The sequence below is a fragment of the Python bivittatus genome, unplaced genomic scaffold (assembly GCF_059951505.1).
Source record: "Python bivittatus isolate LINGU-HERP-01145 unplaced genomic scaffold, Pbiv_v1 ctg000020_np1212, whole genome shotgun sequence".
NCBI classification, from domain to species: Eukaryota; Metazoa; Chordata; class Lepidosauria; order Squamata; family Pythonidae; genus Python; species Python bivittatus.
In genome coordinates this window covers 94,084,562-94,106,407 of record NW_028277030.1, presented here as the reverse complement: position 1 = coordinate 94,106,407, position 21,846 = coordinate 94,084,562, and the positions used below count along the sequence as shown (strand labels likewise).

Genomic DNA, 21,846 nt, shown 5'->3' with positions numbered 1-21,846 from the left:
GCAAACCTCACTTTCTAATCAGTTTAGTAAATAGCCTGTTAACCATCTTAAAGCTATTAGAGACCTTCAGAATAACAAGCTTGAAAAGTCTTCATCAGGTGAGCTTATCTTCAACTCTAAACAAAAGAAAAATTATACAAGCTTAAGAACTTAAAGAATTTGCAATAAACAGCAAAAAGCTAAAGATTTTGATCTAAGAAATTTATAAATGGATTAAGGGTTCAGATAAATTTGGAATATTGATTTTTACTATAAGATTTTGGATTTAACTATAAAGAATAAACTTGTAGGAAACACCTATTTTGGCTATCCTGGCAATTGCAAGTGATTGCAAAAGATAAGTGATGATTTCAGAAATTTGACATTAGAGGTGACTAAAGTTTTTAAGCAGAAGAAAAAAAAAATACAAAACTGATGTTAGTTGATACTGGGACTTACAAAATAATACAAAACATAACATCGGAAATATTAAAGGAGATCTTTGAAGAATGGAGCCAGAAGTTACTAACTACAAGATCAACACTAATGATGTCTGCTTCTATGGATAGACTGTGTCTAAAAGATGCTAATGTAGGAGTGACAGATGTGGAACAAATTTTATCTGACACAATAGAGAAAGTACAGAATGTGGAACTACAAATGATAGGCCAGGAGAATGATTTGGAAAAGGACAGTTTACTAGATATGCAAGAAACTGGCTGAAGCTTTAAAGGAAATACAAATGATAAACCAAAAGAATGACCTGGAAAATGTTTTCTTATTGAATCTACAAAAGAGACTTGTTAAAACTTTGAAGAAATCTGTGTGATGGAATAAAGAAGAAGGGAAGAGGAATCAAATCCTATGACAATATTTGATTGAATTAAAGATTAAGACTGTTAGAATAAAAGGAAGAAATGTAAAGTTGGTTTATTTGATCAAGGTTAAAATAAGACATTTGTTTGCAATGTTCTGGCAACCCTTTATGGAATTTTTGCTGACACCAGAATTGAAAAGTTGATGTTTTATGGATTTGCTTATAGATAAGGGATGGGATATGGGATGAACAGATATCTGTTTAACCTTATAGGGGGTGAGGAGTCATTACATTTGTTTATATTTTTTGTGATGAAGGTTGGAAGTCACTTCTTTATATATCTGGAGGTTGAGTCATGGCAACTGGACTTCTTTTCTTTTGGTTTGATACATTTCTCTGCTTGTCCAAGCAGCTTCTTCAGTCTAGAAAGTTGGTTGGGGGGACCCCATAAATGTCTTCCAGGGTGGCTGCATTTCTCACTAACATGATGGGCTCATTGAAGGGACAATAGGAGATGTGATTAGTAGAGTCTTTGGGATGTGGATGTCTTACTCCTAATCCCTTCCCATCTGAGAGTCAATGGAAGAATCTTTTCATTCCATACATGGCTGGTGTGTCAGAGAAGATATAATGGATATTTGGAAAACATCACACACCTGTGTTTTTGAAACCCACTAACACACTGAGACAGAGGCTTGTACACCCTAAAGATCGAACACCAAAACATACGAAGAGCAATGTAGTATATGCAATCCAGTGCAGTGAGGACTGTTCAGAGCTCTACATTGGAGAAACCAAACAGCCTTTACACAAGAGCCCAGCACAGGAGGAGCAACAACACAGGACCAGAACCAGCAGTTTACCTTCATCTAAAGGAAAAAGGCCGCTCATTTGAGGACAATAATGTTCACATTTTGGACAGAGAAGATAGGTGGTTTGAGAGAGGAGTGAAGGAATCCATTTATGCCAAAGTGGAAAATCCTTCCCTCGATAGAGGTGGAGGCCTCAGACACAACTTGTCTCCCATTTTTCATGCTGCTCTTTCATCAGTCCCCAGGAAGATTAAGACCACAAGTTCACCAGGGAGGCAGCAGTTAATGACCCACTTGGGGATGAGTGAGGGATTAGGAGTCATCCACATCCCAAAGACTCTACTAATCACATTTCCTATAGTCCCTTCAACGAGCCCATCATGTTAGTGAGAAATGCAGCCACCCTGGAAGACATTTATGGGGTCCCCCCAACCAACTTTCTAGACTGAAGAAGCTGCTTGGAGAAGCAGCGAAACGTATCAAACCAAAAGAAAAGTCCAGTTGCCATGACTCAACCTCCAGATAATTCCACTTGGATGACTGAGAATCTTCATCAACATACTTCTTTATATATTTCTTTTCTTTTTCTTTGTTATATTCTTTTCTTTTTCTTTTTTTCCTGCACTTTTTATTCTTTCTTTCTTTCCATTTTCTTCTCTTTCCCTTAGTTTGTATTAGTTTTTATTATTGTAATTTAAAATCTTACTAAAAATAATATTTTTTAAAAAATAAAATTCTTCCAACTTCCAAGTATATGCTGTAGTCTAAACTGAAAAAAGGTCAAGTTAGCAATCTGAATTTTAATTGATTTAAACTGACTATAACTTCAACAGAGAGAGAAAAATGCAGGCAGCAGATGTGTGATTTCTATGAATTCCAGCACAACGAGCATACATGATCCTAAAAATCCAAGTCATGTGAAGTCCTTTACTTTTGACCTGGCATATTGGTCACACAGTGGATTTTTAAAGGACCAAGATGGCAAGCTTGTTTCATCTGGACCAAACAGCAGATACGCTGGGCAGGTAAAAAGTATTTTCTATCAATAAAAAAGTGTAACTATTCATTCCACCATCAGTTGTGATGGCAAACATAAATTGGACAGGCAAGCCAATGGCTAAGTCTGACAAGCCACATGCATAGTCGCAGCAAAGATGGAGTGGAAAGACAAGTGATTGTAGTCCTTTACAGACTTCTTGCCTTATTCAAAAACCATTTCCCTCTTGTTTCTTGCAATGAGATTGAAATTTAAATTTAATTCAGCTCTCAAACTGATTTAAGTATTTTTTTCAGGCTGGGGATGTGGTGGAGGCAGGCGGCCTTTGGATTCTTCCATATTCCTACCTTCCTCTTACCAGAGCTTTCTATGGTTGAGATTCCCTAACAGCTGCAGAGACTGAGAAACAGGGAAGCATAGGATCCAACTTCAAATTTCTCTTCCCATAGTTGAGTTCCTCCTTTGTCCATAGAAGAGATAAATCAGCCAATCCTAGGTGGTACACAGTAGGTGCAGTGGGTATTAGATTGCAGCCTAAATTGAATAAAAATTAAGACAAGCTTCCCAATTCAAGTCTTGTTAACTTTCTTTTCTTGAACTGTCACGTTTGACATGTTCAAAGCCATCAATGCCTAGAGCACAGGGTTGTTAATTTAGACTTTAGTATGGAAGTTTGGGGATAATTGATATCCTTGGTACAACAAGACCAGCTGCCATCATTCTCTTCTCTACCTCTTACCTGAAAAAATGTGAAATGTGGAGGGTGTAAATTTTGTGTTTTATTATACATCTTTCATTCATCTTTTCCTTGGCCAGTGCTATCAATGCTATCTCAGGTACAGGGATGGGAGACTGTCTTAATGATGGTCCCTGTGCACTTCCAGGGAGCCATCCAGAAGCCCCATGAGACCTGAAACCTGCTACCAGAAAAAAGAAAAGGTGCCCACATCTCCACTCTCTGCTCTTCAGAAGTTCACTTTGTATTGGTACGCTGGAATTTCCTTAATGGGGGGTATTTTTCTTGAACGTCTGATCAGACATCTGTAGGTATCACCAGACCAAGCTATAAGATTGGCTGTGGTTACCCACTCAACATCACTACCATTGATGTAGTTTAATTAAATCTGCTAGAACTGAATTTTCTATCATTACAGAGGGAAGTTTTTCATGACCTTGGTGAGGGAGTTATGGACAATGCTTGGCAAGGTTACAATGCCACCCTTCTGGCTTATGGTCAGACTGGCTCAGGGAAAAGCTACTCAATGATAGGCCATGGTGCCAACAGAGGCATAATTCCAGTCGTATGTGAAGAGCTGTTTAAAACAATTCAAAATCAAGACACAAACAAGCAATATCAGGTATGTTCAAGAGTTTAGTCATTGCAGCATAGATGGCCCATGACCTGTTTACAAAAATATTTACATATTTTGAGATACTGATTTCTTTTGATCATAAATGGACACAATATGCCAAGGTATTAAGGTATTGCACCATTGGAAGACCTGAAGGACCTGGCTGGGGACAGAGCATCATAGGAAAAATCTATGTGACAGCTAACAGTCAACACCAGATTGATGACACATAATCAGAGTAAGCACATAGATGTAACAAGCTATTTGAGAGACAAAGAACAAGGTTATTTATCATGAAAGTTGTACATATAAAAATATTTCAGATCATCCCTATTATACCAATAAAGGTCCATCTCTGATCTGTTTCTAAGAAAAAGTGTCTTCCATTTGAAGAGGAAATTATGGGTAATTTGACTCCACCCTTTGCTATAAACTCCAAGTATTTTTTCAGATAGATTATAATTTTTATTATGAATGTGTCTATGTAGTGGCAACCATTAGAATTACTATAGTGTGTGTGTATGGATGATATGTTGGAATGTTTTTAAATCTTCAGTTTAAAAAGCTACTTTCCAAGAAAGAGTGACTCAGATAAAATACAACTACAGAGTAGAAGATAGGTGTATACAACAATGCAGAATTCTATAGAATATGCAGTTGCATTTTACTAACTCTACTTAAATACTTAATAATGGAGCTAGTGATTTATCTTGTGGTATCTTTCTTTTCCCTTTATAGATTACATTTAGTATGCTGGAAATTTACAATGAACAGGTAATTATATTCAGATGACATTTCGCTCTTTTCCTTTTCTTTTTTGTGATGTATTCTAATAGCTTCTTATGGGAAGTAGCATTGGTAGACACGAAGGATCTGAGTTTTCTTCAGGGGATCTTTATAACAATTCAGAAATAGGATTGATGCCTATACCAAAGTTACTGATCTGGCAGCCATCTCAATCGTCAGTAACTAACCTGCCAATGCAGCAGTTTTCAGAAAAAGACTTATTGAAAATGTAGGCAATTCTGCAGCTGTTTTGGGATATAATCCCTGTAAGAACTAGTTCACATGACTATTAGAAACTGGGAGGATGATTTTAAAAATTCCCTAGCAAGCCCCTTCTTCCAGCAGTTCCTCAATAAAGGATAATATCAATAGGTTGTTCCCAGTCGGGGTGAACCTCATGACACCCCCTCTTCTACCCAGCTGGGGAGTTTTAGCCATTCTATTCAGATTGTAGGAAAATAAAAGGAAGGTACTCTTAGAAACACGTAACTGCATAAGTCTTGGGCCAATCCTGAAACGCCAGCATAGTTAAGTAACTGGACAATCTCGAACACAAGAAAGGTTTTATGACAAATTCCCTTGCAAAACCAATGAAGTCAACCCTACAGATTATGAAAAGGAGTTTATTGAGAAAGCAAAAATAGAGGAAACACAAAGGAAAGAAGTTCCCACAAAATTCCAACTCAATACAGTAAGCCTAGTTAAAACAAGTCACTTACCAACTTCCTGAATAAGCTCATGCATTTCAACATACTGTACGTTCACTAGGAGGAAGATTATTTGGTGCTCACGTTTGGATGGTCTTAAGCAAGCTCTTCTTCTTCTGCTCTGACTCTACAGTTCAACCCTGAGCTATACGAAAGCCAATCTTCTTTGGGAAATTCATACTTTCTTCACCCAATCAAGAACAATGCTTGATTTATAATGTACTGGTTTTAGCCAGCAAATCAGAAATTGTCTAGGGGCTAAACACACCACCCTACTGACCCTTGGTGGAATTATAAAGGAGCAGTCTGGCTTATAAGCATACTGACTGTGAAAGGCTCTCTGGGGCAACAAAAGATGAATTCCATCTATTCTGGCCACTGAAAATGGGGTCAATTTATCCAATATTTTAGGGGGCAGTATAGTGCCATACCAGAACTGACGACTTGTCACAGTGACCAATTCCCAGGAACTCTGGGAATATAGTCCAGAGTGTTAGGAAGGAACTGGTATTTCAGGAAAAAACTGAGGGACTGCCTCTCCCCGGTTACATCTACCCATCCCATCAAGTCCAGCATAAAGGGCATGTTATGGGTCCTGTCTGTTAAGGGGTGTCATTTGAGGGGACCCAGAGGAGAGCCTTTTCTGCCACAGTGCCCACCCTTTGGAACACCACCCCCTGGGAATTAGACTGGCCCAGACCCTGCTTGCCTTCCAAAAAGCTCTAAAGACATGCATCTGTCAATGTGCCTGGAGATCCGGCTATGGTTTGGAGCCTGCTACTTGGCTGTATTGACTGACGCATGGCTGCTAACATTTCCTGCTTTTAAGTTCTGGTTTTAATTGGGTTATTAATTTGGTTTTGGAGGGGTTCTTTTTTTTAATTGACTTCTGTATTTTGCTTATTGGTTTTGTTGTTTGGTTGTTTTTAATTACGTGAGATGCTCAGAGTCACAAAGATGAGATGGGCAGCTATACAAATTGAATGAATGAAAGAACAAACAAACAAACAAATAAATAAATATTCAGTGCAAGAGAAAACTGTACACGTGCTACAGTATGACCAAGGCAGCCTTCAAGAATGCAAGGATCAACATGTTGCAGATGGAGGGTTGAAAAACAAAACTGAGCATGCCAAATAGGGGCAGTTAGAGAAGGGGGAATTGACTCTAAATCATCCTGTCCAATTTTCTTTGTTCAAATATTACCATTTTAGAGTCCCTTGTATGTAATCAAAATCATTTTTCCTTTGATATATGAACCCAACCATTTGAACTATAGCTAATTCTTCACCACCTTGTTACTGGTCTTTTATTTTGCATGTTTGAAAATAACATCAAGTATTAGAGAAGCCTCCACAATATGGTCCATATAGCTTTAGACTGTCTTAGAATTCCCACAGGGATAACCAAAGGGAGTTGGAATTCCAATATATCTGGAAGATACCAGGTTGGGGGAGGCTGTCTTTAACATTGCTGCACAGTCATGTGCACCCAACAGGAGAACATTCATGGTCCTTACGGCTATTGAAAATGTTGTCTTAAGACATTTCCTATATTTCTCTGTAATTTTCATTAATCCACAGTAGATGATGACAGAGAATTCTGTGAGTTGTAGTCCTGACCCATTCTCTTGCAAATACATTATAAACTTTAAGAATTCCCCTCCACTGAAATGGCAGCCAGTCTTTTTCTCTCTTTAAAATAAACTTTATCTGTACTTCCAGGTAATAGATTTGCTGTCTAAAACCAAAAGATATGGTGGACTCAAAGTTAGAGAAGACCAGCAGCAAGGTTTCTATGTGGATGGTTTGAAACTGGTGCCTTGTGATAGTTTTGCGCAAATTGAGAGGCTCATGGAGCAAGGGACTAAAATAAGGACCACAGCTTCAACCAGCATGAATACGGCCAGCAGTCGGTCTCATATGGTCATCACCATTCATTTCAAACAGGTATAGCAATGCCACAGTTACAGAGAATAGCCAAATATGGTGCATGTACACAACAAATCAGATCTGAACGCACTGGGTTCTTACTGTGGAGTTTCTGATTCCAGATAATTGCAACTATTTTGAGAAAAAACTTACCAGTTCTGAAAGTCCATGAAAAATGTATATATTTTCAAAGACTGTTTTCTTAATCCATGGATATTTGACCTGTAGTATAGATTTGTGTATGTCTAAGTTAAATTTGCAAGTGCTGGTCTGAATGGTGAGTTGAAGCACATAAGCTGGATACTAAATCCTGAATCCAAGTTAACAAAATACTATTGCGATGCTGACATAACAATGGCTGGATTCCCACAACATGTTGAACCACAAGTTATCCAACCTCCATTTTAGCCAGCTTAGCATATTATATCACCCCAGTTATAACTTTCTTTGTACACGTGTGTGATTCTTATTTTCATTGTTTATGTTTAATCTTCTATAACATTAGCCTACTATATATCTTGATGGATATATGGAGTACAACCCACTAGCAACGTCTCTTACACAAATGTCAATTTCGAGAATGAAAGCTTAAAGCATTTCTGAAATACCTGGTGAACTGTGCCCATTGGTCTTCCTTTCTCAATATTATTTCCTGCAGATTTTTCTGAAAGACGAAATCACAAAACAATCCATTATAAATCTAGTGGACTTGGCAGGGAGTGAAAGACAAAAGTCCTCAGGATCAGAAGGCGACAGACTGAGAGAAGGAACACGTGTAAATCTGAGTTTAACCACCTTGGGGAATGTGATCAGGTACAAAACCTATGTAGTAAACTGACCTATCCATGGGCTCTTCCTCACAGTTACATTAACACTCATTCTTCCATTAAAAAGGTATGCTGACATAAACTGTGCTGCCTTGACAGGTGAACCCTACTTTGATTCTGACACAATGCTGGTGACTGGTGCTGTCCCGTTTTAATGCAGAACAACATAAGGGCAGCGATTGTTGGATTCCCCTAGCTGGATTTTTCTTTGCCCATCCAGAATCACCTTCTGGTCGGAAAAGCAACCCACCTATGGTAGAATGGGCTTGAGTTACAATTGGCACAGCCTTAGCCACTTTTTAAATTACCTAAATGACAGGTCACTAGCAGAGTCATTCTCTGTGCTACTTACCTATTACTCAGGCTATGGATCTAGTGTTCTTCTGAAAGAACACTGGACCTGTTCGCTTAAACATGTGTCTTGCATTCTTCTTCTATACATGACATAGGGGTGCAGGCTGAAACATGGGGAGTTCTTCTTCAAGTTTTTTCCTGGCTTCATCCAGGATCCTGCCATCATACATGCAATATGTTAGCCAGTTTACTTTTGGGACATGGAATTAATGCTCTTCAAGAAAAGCATTAGACAGAAATAGCTTAACAGACACATCACAGGGTAGTAAAGGGATGCAAGGAGCATTAGAACTCCCTCTTGCTTCAGTCTATAGTGTGACCTGTCACATGGGCTACATAAAGAGGAAACAGAACTTTTGTGGATTTCACACTGGCTCCCATATATCCCAAATCAGGAACTGCTGTAAGGGAATGGCAGTGTTGGCAGTGAGTGGCTACAGCCAGCAGTGCCCAGAAGTAGCCCATGGAGTATACAAAATGTTGTTCTGGAGTATACAAAATGCTAGTTGAGTAGGCAAAATAGCACACTATTAAAATCAAATAGAAAAACTGATCACAAGAAAGCATTTTTTTAACAGAAGCATCAGAAAACCTGCATTTATCTGAGATAAAACCAGCAACAAAATGCTGGCAGAACCCAGCTCTATTTCCTGGTTTAAATCAGCAGGGCGCCAGTTGTTTTAAAATTAGGTTTAGTGCCCTTCAAAATAGGAGTTTGTGATCCCAAAATGGCTTCCAAAGAACTGGTCAGGTATTATACAGGCAAATGGATTTGCAGAAGACAGGTGTCTAGTCTCTTTGGCAGCCCAAGCCAACAGCCATGGAGGGCAGTACCCACAACCAGAGAGAAGGGACATCTTGCAGCTGCCTGAAGCAGCCAATAAGGGCCAGGCAGATTCCAGTCCCCGGCTGTGTCTCACCAACTTTGTCAACAAGGCCTTGCACATCATTCAAACAATAAGACTTGTGTTGGGAGAAGGGAAAAATGCCACTTTAAAATTGGATAAATATGCATTTAAGTTGCATTCATGGTGGGCTGGAGAGGTGTTAAAGGTGACATGAGTTTATGTCCTCTAAAAATGGTTAATGGTTGCTATGATTAGCAGATGTGAGGATGAACCCCATGTCTTGAGCATTACATTACAGAAACATAATTTTCACTTGTTACTTGATAATGTACTCATCAAATACTAAATCTATATTTTAAAAGTTCAGGCAGTCTTAGAAAACTTCAGTCCCCAACCAGCAGTTAATATTACTTGATGGATGTTCATCTGGCCCTATGTCCCCTTGAATGCTGTGAGGCATGCTTCTGAATAAAAAGGCTGAGGATTGATCTGCAATTTTTTCTTTTCTTTAAGTCTCTGGTTGACTGTCTTTTGCCATCTTCCATCTTCTTTTTAGTGCTCTGGCTGAAGCTGCCATGGGAAAGAGAGTGTTGCATGTTCCATACAGAGATTCAATTCTTACCAAACTCTTGCAATCTGCGTTGGGAGGAAACAGTAGAACTATAATGGTAATATGTTATTCCACATATCCCACTCTGTGGAAGTTGAAAATGTGTGTGTGTATGGAGTGGAGGAGGTCTACTTTCTTCCCACCTCAAACTATGTTTGTTTCCTGCTGACTCCATGAAGGCATCTGCGTAGTTTTCTTTGGTAACAATGCAGAAATGGCTTGCCATTGCCACCTTTGGGGATTTTTTTTTTACTTCCCAGCCATGCCATTTTCTAAAGGTATTAACCAAGGTTGGCTCTCATTTGTTTTTCCAACTCAGCTGCTTATTTACATTCTGTCTTATTATTGTTACAACATTCTGCTTTCCTAAAGCAGCTAATTAAAACACAAAATCAGACATGAAAAGATAAAATACAGGCTACAACTAGCCAGAAGGAAGATGACCCTGAATTTACAATTCCCCTGCTACACACACACACACACACACACACACACTCATACATACAACATTTCTGTACACTGCCCAGCTTCCCCTCTTGTCAGCTAGGGTTGCAAAGCCCTACTGAAATAATACTGAAAGGTTATTTTTCCCTTCTCAGCAAATGTATGATATAACAAGCTCCTCTGTATGCATGCATATCTTTATAATTTGTTAGATATCCACAGCCCAAAGACCACACAGGGCAGACCTAGGACAAAACATTATATTAATATTTATTTATTTAGTGATTACTGATTAAAAGTAATTGTCTGTAAAATAAGGCACCATTTGTAAAATACACTCTCTCACCACTATATGAAAACCCAAACTATTATCTTATACCCAAGTTTACAAATGCAGAGAAAAAAGAAGCTGCTTGTGCTCAGAAAGCATAATTGAACAAAGATGGAATGGTTAAAACAATAACACAAGAAGGTATATACAGATGCAAGGCAGTCTATTCGGCCTTCCTGTTGTACCGTTCTCTTGCGCCTTTCTCAAAAGTAGCAATATTAGTACATACACCTGGAAACAAACCCAAGTCTAAAATCTGATCCATAGTAAATGAGTTTAAAGGGATGAAATGCCAGAACTACTGGAAGAGTCATCAAGGAACTCCAGCCAGACCCACCATATTTACTTTTTCAGTGGCTTCTTATGGCTTCCTTGGGAGACTGATTGCCAACCATCAGAAAGCATAAACAAATGTACACTTACTCTGTAGTAAGTCCCACTTAATTCGATGACTCTTATTCTCACATAAGTATGTACCATCTATTGCTATGCAGGGGTGGATCTGTTTAAACCAGTTTACTCTTTGTAAGCTGTGGTGTGGATAAGATTCTTGAAACACTGAGCTGGTAAACAGGTCAGTAGAGACTTTTGTGGTGGGCTGCAAATACAGTGAAATACTGTTACAGTGAAATGCATGTCTGCTTACTTTACAGAAGTTCCACTGAGTTCAGTGATTCTTATTCCCAGATAGCTATGCTCAGAAGTCTTAGCCCAAATCAGTCAGCATACTAGCTTCCATCTCCTCTCCTTCCTCTCTGTGTGTAGAGGATGAACCTCTCTAGCCAGGCAGATTTTCCACCAATTGCAGCTCCTGATTTTTTTCCTGTTGTTAGAAGAGGGTCTCTATTAGCTTAAAGTGCAGGGGCCCTTTTGAACCTCCTCCCCTCAGTTTTAGCCACTTTGCTTTGGGACTGTGCAAAGCAAATGTGCATTTGTTTGCTTTCAAATCATATGAACTACTGTAAATGAATCTCCAGCCCACTTGACAGGTGGTAATATCAAAGGGAAGGGATTTTTCTTTCAAGTGAATGTGATATACTTCCCATCAGCACCCAGGTAAAGCATATTGTTTCATTCTTCATTCTTCAACTCTCTGGTTTAATGTTTCTAATGCTAAAGTAGTGTACTATTTAAGTTGCTGGGCTCAGATCAAGTTGCCATTCAACCACCAAACTCACTGGATGACTTGGGGCCAATCAGTCATTCTCAGCCAGAGCTTCTTCACAGGATTGTTGTCACTGAGGACATTGGGGGAGATCCTCATGTCAGCAGTCGTGAGCTCTCAAAGAATATATGGGCTTTAAAAGCAAAAAATCAACAGTTTAGAAGGAACCCTGAGGAAAGGTTGGGAAAAGTAAAGAATAAAGATAGAAATTTACTGGAATTTTGTACTGCCTAGTGCAGTGTTTCTCAACCTTGGGAACTCTAAGATGTGTGGACTTCTGGCTGGGGAATTCTGGGAGTTGAAGTCCACACATCTTAGAGTTCCCAAGGTTGAGAAACACTGGCCTAGTGCATTAGCATTGTGGCAGACTCAGTCTTTGGTGACAGTATGAAAAAAATGTAATCTCAACTAGCCATAGCTCTTAGAAGGACATTCTAGTCATCTCTTTGATCTGATCCATCCCTTTAATCCCTTGTCATTCCCTCCTACTTCCTTTAGTCTTGCCAAGCATTTTTTTTCCTAGTCCATCATCCACTCACAATCGCCTGCCTGAAATATGTGAGTTTCTGCTTACTGGTCAAGGGAGCAGTCAGAATTTATTTCATCCATGATTAATTGTTTAATTTTTCTTGAAGTCCATGGTATTCTTAGTAATCCATTCATTGAAAGCATCTTCTTTCTATCTCTCAGTGCCCAGTTTTCACAGACAGATGCTATCATCAGAAAAATGATTGCTTTAGCTATTCTGATCTTTGTTGTCACAGAAATATCCTAATTCTTCATCACCTTGCCTGAGTTTCTCATTTCCTTCCTCCCATCTCTTTTATATTGTCCAGCACACGGTTGATTTTTATCTATCCTTGAGCTGAAGAAAACAAAGCTCCCTGTCCCTATTTTAACTGTCAGCTTTGAGTTCACTAGGTATGCTGGCTGATAGTATTTTTTTCTTCTTAATATTTATAATTACACCATATTTTTCATTTGCCATTTTTAGTTTTATAGAGCTCTTCTTGTTTGGTCTAACCAAGTGGTGGTGTCTACTTGCCTTAAACTGTTGGTGTTTCAGACTCCACTATTGATTCCAGCTGTCCTCTCTTTCAATCCTGCTATTTTGATAATATATTCACTGCACAGATAAAACAGTTACTGTGACAGTATGCAATCTTATCTCAGCCTCTTACTATTCTGAACCACTTTGTTTCTTCAGACTGTTGCTTTTTGTTCAGTTCACTATAAAAATTTCTCAGAAGAAGAATCAGGTATTCTGACATACTCATAACCCATAATATATTTCATATTTTGGTATTCTAACTTGCATTGTTAATACAGCAAAGTGATCATTATCTTGTTGAACTCAATTCCTGGTAACACAGCCAACTTCCATTCTAGTCTACACCCTGGCATTCCCTGATGGTCTCTCATTCAGATACCAAGCAGGTAGCTTAGCAGTTTTGAGATAAGTCAGGGTCAGCTAGGAGTTGCCACTTTCTGTGACCTTGATGCATTACTACAATCATATGAGGCATTGGCCATCTCAGAGTCTGTTAAATGGTTGAATCACCTAGGAGCAATAAATATTTCTCCAACTCTTGCAGCTTGTTGATGTATTTGACAGCTTTCCTAAAACAGATGGCTGAACTACATGACCTTCAAATGTGTATTTCTAATTGTTTTCTCCAGGGAAGGTGTGTAGAATCTCATGCCAAATCTGTATGCTCTGGGCCAGTATCTGTGAAGTAAAGGGATAGCCTTGCTCCCCTTGTGAGTCAGAAACGTTTATCTGACATACCTGCACTCAGTTATCCTGGAAAAACTCGTACAGCTATATGGTCGTTAGGACCAATCAATACAAATCATGGGATTACAATAGGGTGGTTGTCTGTGGCATCTTATGTAGCTCATTATTATTATTATTATTATCCGCATAGTCAAAGCTATGGTTTTTCCAGTAGTAATGTATGGCTGTGAGAGCTGGACTATAAAGAAGGCTGAGCGCTGAAGAATTGATGCCTTTGAACTGTGTGCTGGAGAAGACTCTTAAGAGTCCCCTGGACTGCTAGGAGGTCAAACCAGTCAATCTTAAAGGAAATCAACCCTAATTGCTTATTGGAAGGATTGATAATGAAGCTCAAGCTCAGATACTTTGGTCACCTAATGCGAAGAGAGGACTCTTTGGAAAAGACCCTGATGCTGGGAAAGATTGAAGGCAAAAGGAGAAGGGGACGGCAGAGGATGAGATGGTTAGATAGCATCACTGAAGCAATGAGCATGAAACTGAGCAAACTCAGGGAGGCAGTGAAGGACAGGAAGGCCTGGCGCAATATGGTTCATGGGGTCACGAAGAGTCAGACACAACTTAACAACTGAACAACAACAACAACAACAAATAAGATGATAGATAGATAGATTATAGATAGATAGAGGATAATATATTAGATCTGGACTGCTGGATGCCTTAAGATAGAGGATAATATATTAGATCTGGGCTGCTAAATCTGGATGCTCACTAGGAAGGAGCAAAGAGATATAGAAAATTCTAACTTTGGCTGCCTTTTGGTTGTCATCTGGGTTTTTGCAATCCTAGGGTTGAATTAAGGGGAAGAGACAGGAAAAAGTGCTAAAGACAGACAATATTAATGGTTTAAAAAGTTTGCTTTTTTTTTTAATTACATAAAAGTGTTGCATTATTATAGATTTTGGCTTTTGTTTCCACTATGGACTAATATTTCAATCTGTGTCTTTTTCACTAATACAGATTGGGTAGCATTTCTCCAGGGGTAGCCATGAGCCTGCCAGTTACCAATTTCTATTCTGTAAAATTCATAACAATAACAAATAAATATGTGCCATAAAAATATATTCACATTTGATATGTTCACATATTTCTAGATTGCAGCAATCAGTCCAGCAGACATATGTTATGAGGAGACATTGTCAACTTTGCGTTATGCTGAACGGTAGGTTGATTTCACATCCTGTAAAATGAAGGGGTGGATTAGAATCCAACTTGAGACAAGGAATTAAATATTCATAAACTGTTATTTGTGCCACAAACCATTATGTAGAGCATCTGGTCTACTGTTGTCACTCAAAAGATTTATTTCTGAGTTAGGAATTACCTGTTTTTAATATACTTCATTACACCAGACCAGTGTTTCTCAACCTTGGGAACTTTAAGATGTGTGGGCTTCAACTCCCAGAATTCCCCAGCCAGCCATTTTGACAAACATTGCACCAGACTATTCCAAGCCAGGTTAACTCTAACGACACAAAATATATGACTGCCAAATTAAAGACATGAAAAGAAAGAAGAGAAGCATGATAGATAAAATAAGCTGATACATTTTCTCAGGAATCTGAAGACTTGGACACACCTATTCATCTCAACTGTGAAAAATGCCCCCAAATATTTTAGTTTTGAAAACTTTGGAGACTTTTCCGCTGTCCTCCCCCTTCACCTTCCTGCATCTTCCCTCCGAAAGTCTGTATCATTCTGACTGGGATCAGAGCAAGGAGTTCTTTCCACAAAGTTTCCTCTTGTCCCATGTGAGATGAGACAATCGCCACAGGATTTTGTACTGAAGTGTTGCAAGAGAAACACTTAAGATGAGTCAACTTACATAGATCAGTTTGTCACAATGCAAACAATTTCAACCAGCCTTCCCCAACCTTTCAAAATCTTTGGAAGACCTTTTGGACTAGAATTCCCATAATCTTAGGCTCTCATGCCTGGACTGCAAAAATCTAGTACTGTAGTTTTGGTCCCTCCTTGCTGGCATCTAGTGGTTATCTAGATTTCTGTAGACCATGTCTGAAAGCCCTGCATCAATATTTACTTGGATTCTTTTCTTTACTTCTTCAAGTCAGTACAGTAATTTGTTGTTGTTTTTTTCCTGCTTGCTTTTCATCTAAAAGAACTAAAAAAATAAAGAATCAAGCTGTGATAAATTCAGGAACAACAGCAAAACTGATAAACGATCTCAAGATGGAAAATTGTAATTTATTGTCCAGATTGTCCAGCCTTGGAAATGCTGGAAAAACAGTAGTGGATGAAACAAGTATGTATTATGAAGCAAAAATGTCATAATTATTAGATTCTAAACTCTTTTCTGTACTTTCTGTTGTCTGGAAGGTTTTGCACAGGGAGATGCCCTGGATTCAGCACTGCCTGGTGCAGACTTAAAAGTATTTTTGCTTGACCAAGAGGAACCTTTCTTTTCCATGATCTTCTAACTTGAGTCCTGCTCTGCCTGACCTACACACATGCTATCAATCACAGAGAGTCTTCTGAAGCAGCTTATTAGAGAGGGGATTAACATGGGAAACGTAGTCCAAACCTTGGTCACCTGCAACAACAAGATTCCTGAATTGCTCAGATGTCAGTGATGCCAGGAGTTTCTTTACTGAGGAGGGGAGGGTATTGGGCCAATGACGTCCATTTCCAGAGGATGTAAATCTGACCCGTTGAGCACATACAACACGTTCTACATGTATACATTCTCTATCTACATAGAGCACATTCTATAATAATCCAAATACCGGCCAGATCTGCATCTTTGTAGGAAAATGTAGGAAAGGCTTCCTTTTTTGCAAACGTCTGCCAGTCTTAAGTTCATTTTAGGAGGTACTTTTATGTATCCCAACAATCCCTTCAAGGGCACCTGGGTATAATTCCTGTCCGGAAAGATTTCATCAGTATTTAAATAGGTTTTATTTGCTGAATATATAGGAATCAGAAATTTCTGAACATTACAGATCTGAAGTTTTACAATAGTTTCAAGAATACCTTACAGAATTGGTAAGCTGGGGGAGGAGTTAATTAACTTATTTTGTTTTCACTTTGCATCCTAGTTTGTTTTCTTGCTTTTTGCAGAAGAGCTTCGCTCCCTGCTGGCGGAAAATGAACTACGGATTCAAGCTATTCAAGCAACCTGGGAATATCGTCTGGAAGAAGCTCGGAAAGAATGGGAACAGCAATATGTAGCAATCACTCAGGTCATAACTTTGTGATGCAGGATGCCTGTTACATTTTTCTGGAGCCTTAGCTCCGTCCAGTGGCTTCTGGCTACAGTTACCACTATTACAGCAAAATACAACTGGGCCCTTTATTTGAACCAGCAACACAATGTTTATGTTTATAAAACAATTGTCAGCCCTCCAAGATAGATCAGATTGGACTCCAATATCATGCAGATCAGTACTACCTTTATTGTAAGGCTATAGTAACAGAATCTTGCAAGTCTGAATGTGCTTCCTGCCTCTCTCCTTTTATCTTCATGAGAACTAGGAAGGGTCTTCTCTAAGACATTTATTCAGGTTACATTTCTGTCCTGGACTCAGTTCTCTTATCTGACTGTTGTCTTGGTAATGGCTCTTCCTCCTGTCCCTCAAGGCCGTTCCCTCTTCCCTCTACAGCAATACTTATATGTTCAGTGTGATATTAGGCCTGCATCTGGATGTCCTCTTCAAGAGAACATCTTCATTAATTCCTGTCAACTTACTCATAATTTCCTTCTTATTGCAATGAAGGAGAGAGTTCTTGGGGAAGGGAAGGAGGGAGGGAGTGTGTTTTCTAAACATGCTAGATCTTTGCAGCTGCAAGAACATTTTGAACAGGGCTGAACAAAGGCTGCTTCCAATAAGATTCAATGACTTTCCTCCAGAAATTTCCACAGCATCCAGTGAGCTGCCTAAACTATTTCATGCTAAACAGCTCAGACTCTCTGTGCCAAAAGTGCACATCCTCAGTCTCCAGGACACAGATGGCCTCTGGAAGCATTGAACATGCCCCCCCAAAAAACCTTTCCAAGAATTGAACTTGAGTGGTAATTTTTAATGTGTCAGAGGAGAAATATTACCCGTATTTAATTTAATTTTAAATGATATGAAGTGATAAAATTAAAGTTAGGTTTTGCTGTGGCCTCCCTTGTGTTTTGGAAGGCAGCTCCCAGGATTCCAGCTTCAAGACCAAGCATGGTCCTCACTCAGCCCAGAAGTCCATCCCTGGACTGAGCTGTAGAACTGTACTGGTGTATTGAAGGGAGGTACAAGAAGAAAGTACGACAAATGAAAAGAGTGGTCTGGCAGCAGAGGAAATAATGGTGCAAAAAAATTAAATCCTCATAGATACAAAGATACCTCTACTAGCTGTGAATACATCCCCTTGATCATTGTATTTGTGAGGGGTTTTCAGGATATAAAAACAAACAGTCATGCTGTTAATATTCAAACCTTGGGAAACATCCCTGTGACAGGAAAACAACAACAACATCAACGGTTCTTGCATCATAGAGTTTCAGATATCTTTACAAATATAAATGCTAATTAGGTATGGGTTTTTTGTTGTTGTCATACTAGATTTTTAAATCAGAAGAATGATTTGAGATACTCAGTGGTCCTATGATTTACAATGGCCAGTGCTGGAGCAATAGCTCTCTTTTTCAGAATCTATTGGGAAAAGACCGGGTATATTTATTACAGTACTTGGAAGAAATACCGTATTTTTCCGACTATAAGACAATACTTTTTTCTAAAATCCTTACGCTAAAAATTGAAGGGCGTCTTATTCAAGGAAGTCAGCCGAGGAGAGAACCGCGCGGTTGCAAAACTGCCCATACTTTGTCTCTGCAGACAGGCTTCCTCCTATTGCTAGCCTCCAATCACGAGTGAAATAGCTTGTCTCCCAGACTTCCTCCAATCATGAGCCTTATGTAACTGACATCAGCTGATGCTGAACAAACCAATTAGAGGAAGTCTGTTTGCAGAGACAAGCTATTGGCAGTTTCACTTGTGATTGAATGTAATCAGTTATGCAAAAGAGCATGGAAATAGAGCTGCAGAGAGATGGTTTGGACCTCCTCCCACCGAGTGAATCAGGTAAATGTTACCTAATTACTAAATAAAAATGTGTTCTGCACTATCTTTTAAATATTGATTTCTTAATTTTGGGTTGGAAAAGTGGGGGTTGTCTTGTACATGGGGGCGTCTTATTGACGGAAAAATGCGTTATGTCATGTGGGTCTTGGCTGTCCTTTGAGGAAAAGTATCTGCTGAAATAAGGTTTACTTTATTCTTCAGCAGGAGAGGCAGATGATGGAAACTTTTCCATATCTTGTGAATATCAATGAAGACCCTCAGCTTTCAGGAGTTTTGAAGTATTTCATTCAAGATGGTATTATTTTGTTTAGCATTTCCTTTTGTATTACTAAGCACCAGATGTATAAACAATGCCATTCAAGAAATGTAAGAGCTTACACTCTATCTTTTTAATGAATGATTACAAGTGCCTTAAGAAAAGCTTAAAATCTTCTATTCAAATAGTATATTTCACAAGTAGAAACTTATAATTTTATCCCCCAAACCTAATCATCACAAACCACTACTTATAAACTCTTTAATAGTGTTAATGGGAAAACAGAGATTGAAAGAACTCTGGTGTGATTCAGAAGTTGGCAGACTTCAGGCTTATTTATAGTGCCCCTATGTACATGAAGCAGCATTAGCCAATCTGGGAGTATCTAGTTATTTGTACCACATCTTCAATTATCCCCGGCTAGCATTACTATTGATGGAATTTCTATGATGTTCTCTGCACCAAACAGCTCTTTTAAATCCTGCCACATATAAGGAATTGCTTGTTTGCTTGACAGTGAGGAGTCCTACTCTGAATACTTAAGAGATAATTACCTTAACCTCCTTCCCCATTACCCATCACTGCTTATGTGAAATTATTTGATCAGACTCTCTAATTTCCCCAACCATCAATAGACTGCCACTCATAGACTGCATGATAAGCTGGGGAATATGTAAGGTCTGTATCGCTGGTCCCAAGAAGGTATGTACAACATCGTGGATGGACACCCTAGGGAGAACCTTCATTAGTCTGATGCTCTTCATATATGAATGAACTGCAACTCTCAGAACTACAAACAGCAAAATATTGGCCATTCTGGCTTGGCATTCTGGGAAATGCAGTTCCAGTGCATCTGGAAAGAGCCCATTTGAGATAGACTAATCAAGATCAATATTCAGTGTGGTACAAATGTACAAGACAAACTTGTTTCCTTTCAGGGTCTTCTGATGTTGGCCAGTCCCCATCAAATGCAATCATCCTCAGAGGCTTGGGGTATGTATAAGAACAGCTCACTGCTCACTATCAGAGATAATGCATGAACTTGGTGGGAATATAATTTGGTTTTGTGTATTTTTGTGCAGTGATTATTCAGGCAGGTATAAAAGCACTCATAAGAGGGACCAGTTTTCAAGAGGCTTATTAAAACCTTTGTCTGCCTGCCTCACAGCTGTGATATTTCAGGCATCTCTCTGTGTGGCTTAGTGTGTAAGATTACACATAATTTGTCTTAGAGTGTCCATTCCCTTGTATTGTCGAAGGCTTTCACGGCCGGCATACGATGGCTGGTGTGGGTCTTCCGGGCTGTGTGGCCATGTTCTTGAAGTTTTGTTTCCTAACATTTCGCCAGCACCTGTGACCGGCATCTTCAGAGTGCAGGAGCACAGAGAGAACTGCTCCTGTCTGTGCTCCTGCATTCTGAAGATGCCAGTCACAGGTGCTGGCGAAACGTTAGGAAACAAAACTTCAAGAACACGGCCACACAGCCCGGAAGACCCACACCAGCCACTGTCCATTCCCTTCTTTTGGACCATAGTAACCTGAGCTACCAGACCCATATGGAACACCAGGGTGCTTTCTAGCTTCGAGTCTTCTGGCTACAGTTGTAGGCAATTTGTGGTACAATTTCTTGCCATTTTGAGGCAGGAATCATGCAACAATTGTAACATAAGCTTTAGATAATTAAAAGAAAATTAAAAATTCTAAAACATTTCCTCCCAGCTGTAGTGCTGATTATTTTGAAACTTTGCCTTATTTTTTCCAGCCCTTTCCCTTCCAAAAAATGTTAAGTTTGACTAAATATGAAGCTGCCAAAATAATGTCCACCCTTTCATTTTCCTAGGAGTAGGCAATCTGTTCTGCCTGTGAAATGTAGTTTGTAGCCCATCCTGAACTGGAAGCATTGGTAGGGACTGAAATGGGAATATGTGACATGCAAAGTAAGGACACTGTCACTGAGCTGTAATATACCTCCTTCATTTTCTCCTCCTTGTTCCCAGTGATGTCTTCCCCATACCATATATTCTTGGGTTACTAGCCCTCCTCTTACATTTATTGGATTTAAAGCAAGGAAAACTTTGACTTATGAATTGCTTGCCTTCCTTTTTTCTAGCATTTTGGATAAGCACGCTACATTCACGTATACTGAGGGCAAAGTTGCTATATCTCCTTGGGATAAATGTAAGGTCATTGTGAACGGAGTGCCCATTGTGGTAAAAACTAAACTGCAGCATCTGGTGAGTTCTCTGTTGATCATCATTTCTCCCATGATCTGGTGAGTCTCCCACCTTAGAATGCTATTGCTCCTGAATGCAGACCAGCTGGCTCTTGAAACTCATCTCTGCTACATCCACTGAGCAAACTGGGATTTCAGACTGTGGCTTAGGATCCCCTGGGAAGAACTCAGTCTCCATTAAGAGACAGGAGGTGCGAGTATTGTGACCACCAAGCTGAACATAATGCAGCTCCTGTTGCACATTATGGCCTACTAAGTGTTTTGGCAACCTCCCCGGTTTTGCATTTTCATTCAGGCAATATAATCAGGATATAAATAAGGTTTCTCAAAGCCTTGGCAGATACCACAGGATGTCAACTGACTTCAGCTTGGCAAGTAAGAACGTTTATAAGCCTGATCTAAGGCACAAGAGAATATTGTACTTGGGAGAGAAAATTATTCCTTCGGCTATTGTAGAAGCATCAAAGGGAAAGTAGATTGGGTTCCCAGATGCAGTAAACCATAATTCTTTAATTATAGTG

The 21,846-nt window shown here is 39.2% G+C and overlaps 1 protein-coding gene across 1 annotated transcript in view; it reads left to right on the top strand.

The window, feature by feature from the left end:
* Window positions 1-2,477: 2,477 nt before the first annotated feature.
* The window catches only part of LOC103048703 (kinesin-like protein KIF28), a 34,256-nt gene continuing 14,887 nt past the window's right edge, over window positions 2,478-21,846 (top strand). The window contains exons 1-12 of the mRNA XM_088144257.1: window positions 2,478-2,633; window positions 3,760-3,963; window positions 4,696-4,731; window positions 7,175-7,399; window positions 8,040-8,194; window positions 9,967-10,078; window positions 14,850-14,917; window positions 15,876-16,018; window positions 16,834-16,955; window positions 19,041-19,131; window positions 20,031-20,085; window positions 21,203-21,326. Coding sequence (XP_088000383.1) covers window positions 2,478-2,633; window positions 3,760-3,963; window positions 4,696-4,731; window positions 7,175-7,399; window positions 8,040-8,194; window positions 9,967-10,078; window positions 14,850-14,917; window positions 15,876-16,018; window positions 16,834-16,955; window positions 19,041-19,131; window positions 20,031-20,085; window positions 21,203-21,326 — 1,491 coding nt within the window. The remainder of the gene's footprint in view (window positions 2,634-3,759; window positions 3,964-4,695; window positions 4,732-7,174; window positions 7,400-8,039; window positions 8,195-9,966; window positions 10,079-14,849; window positions 14,918-15,875; window positions 16,019-16,833; window positions 16,956-19,040; window positions 19,132-20,030; window positions 20,086-21,202; window positions 21,327-21,846) is intronic.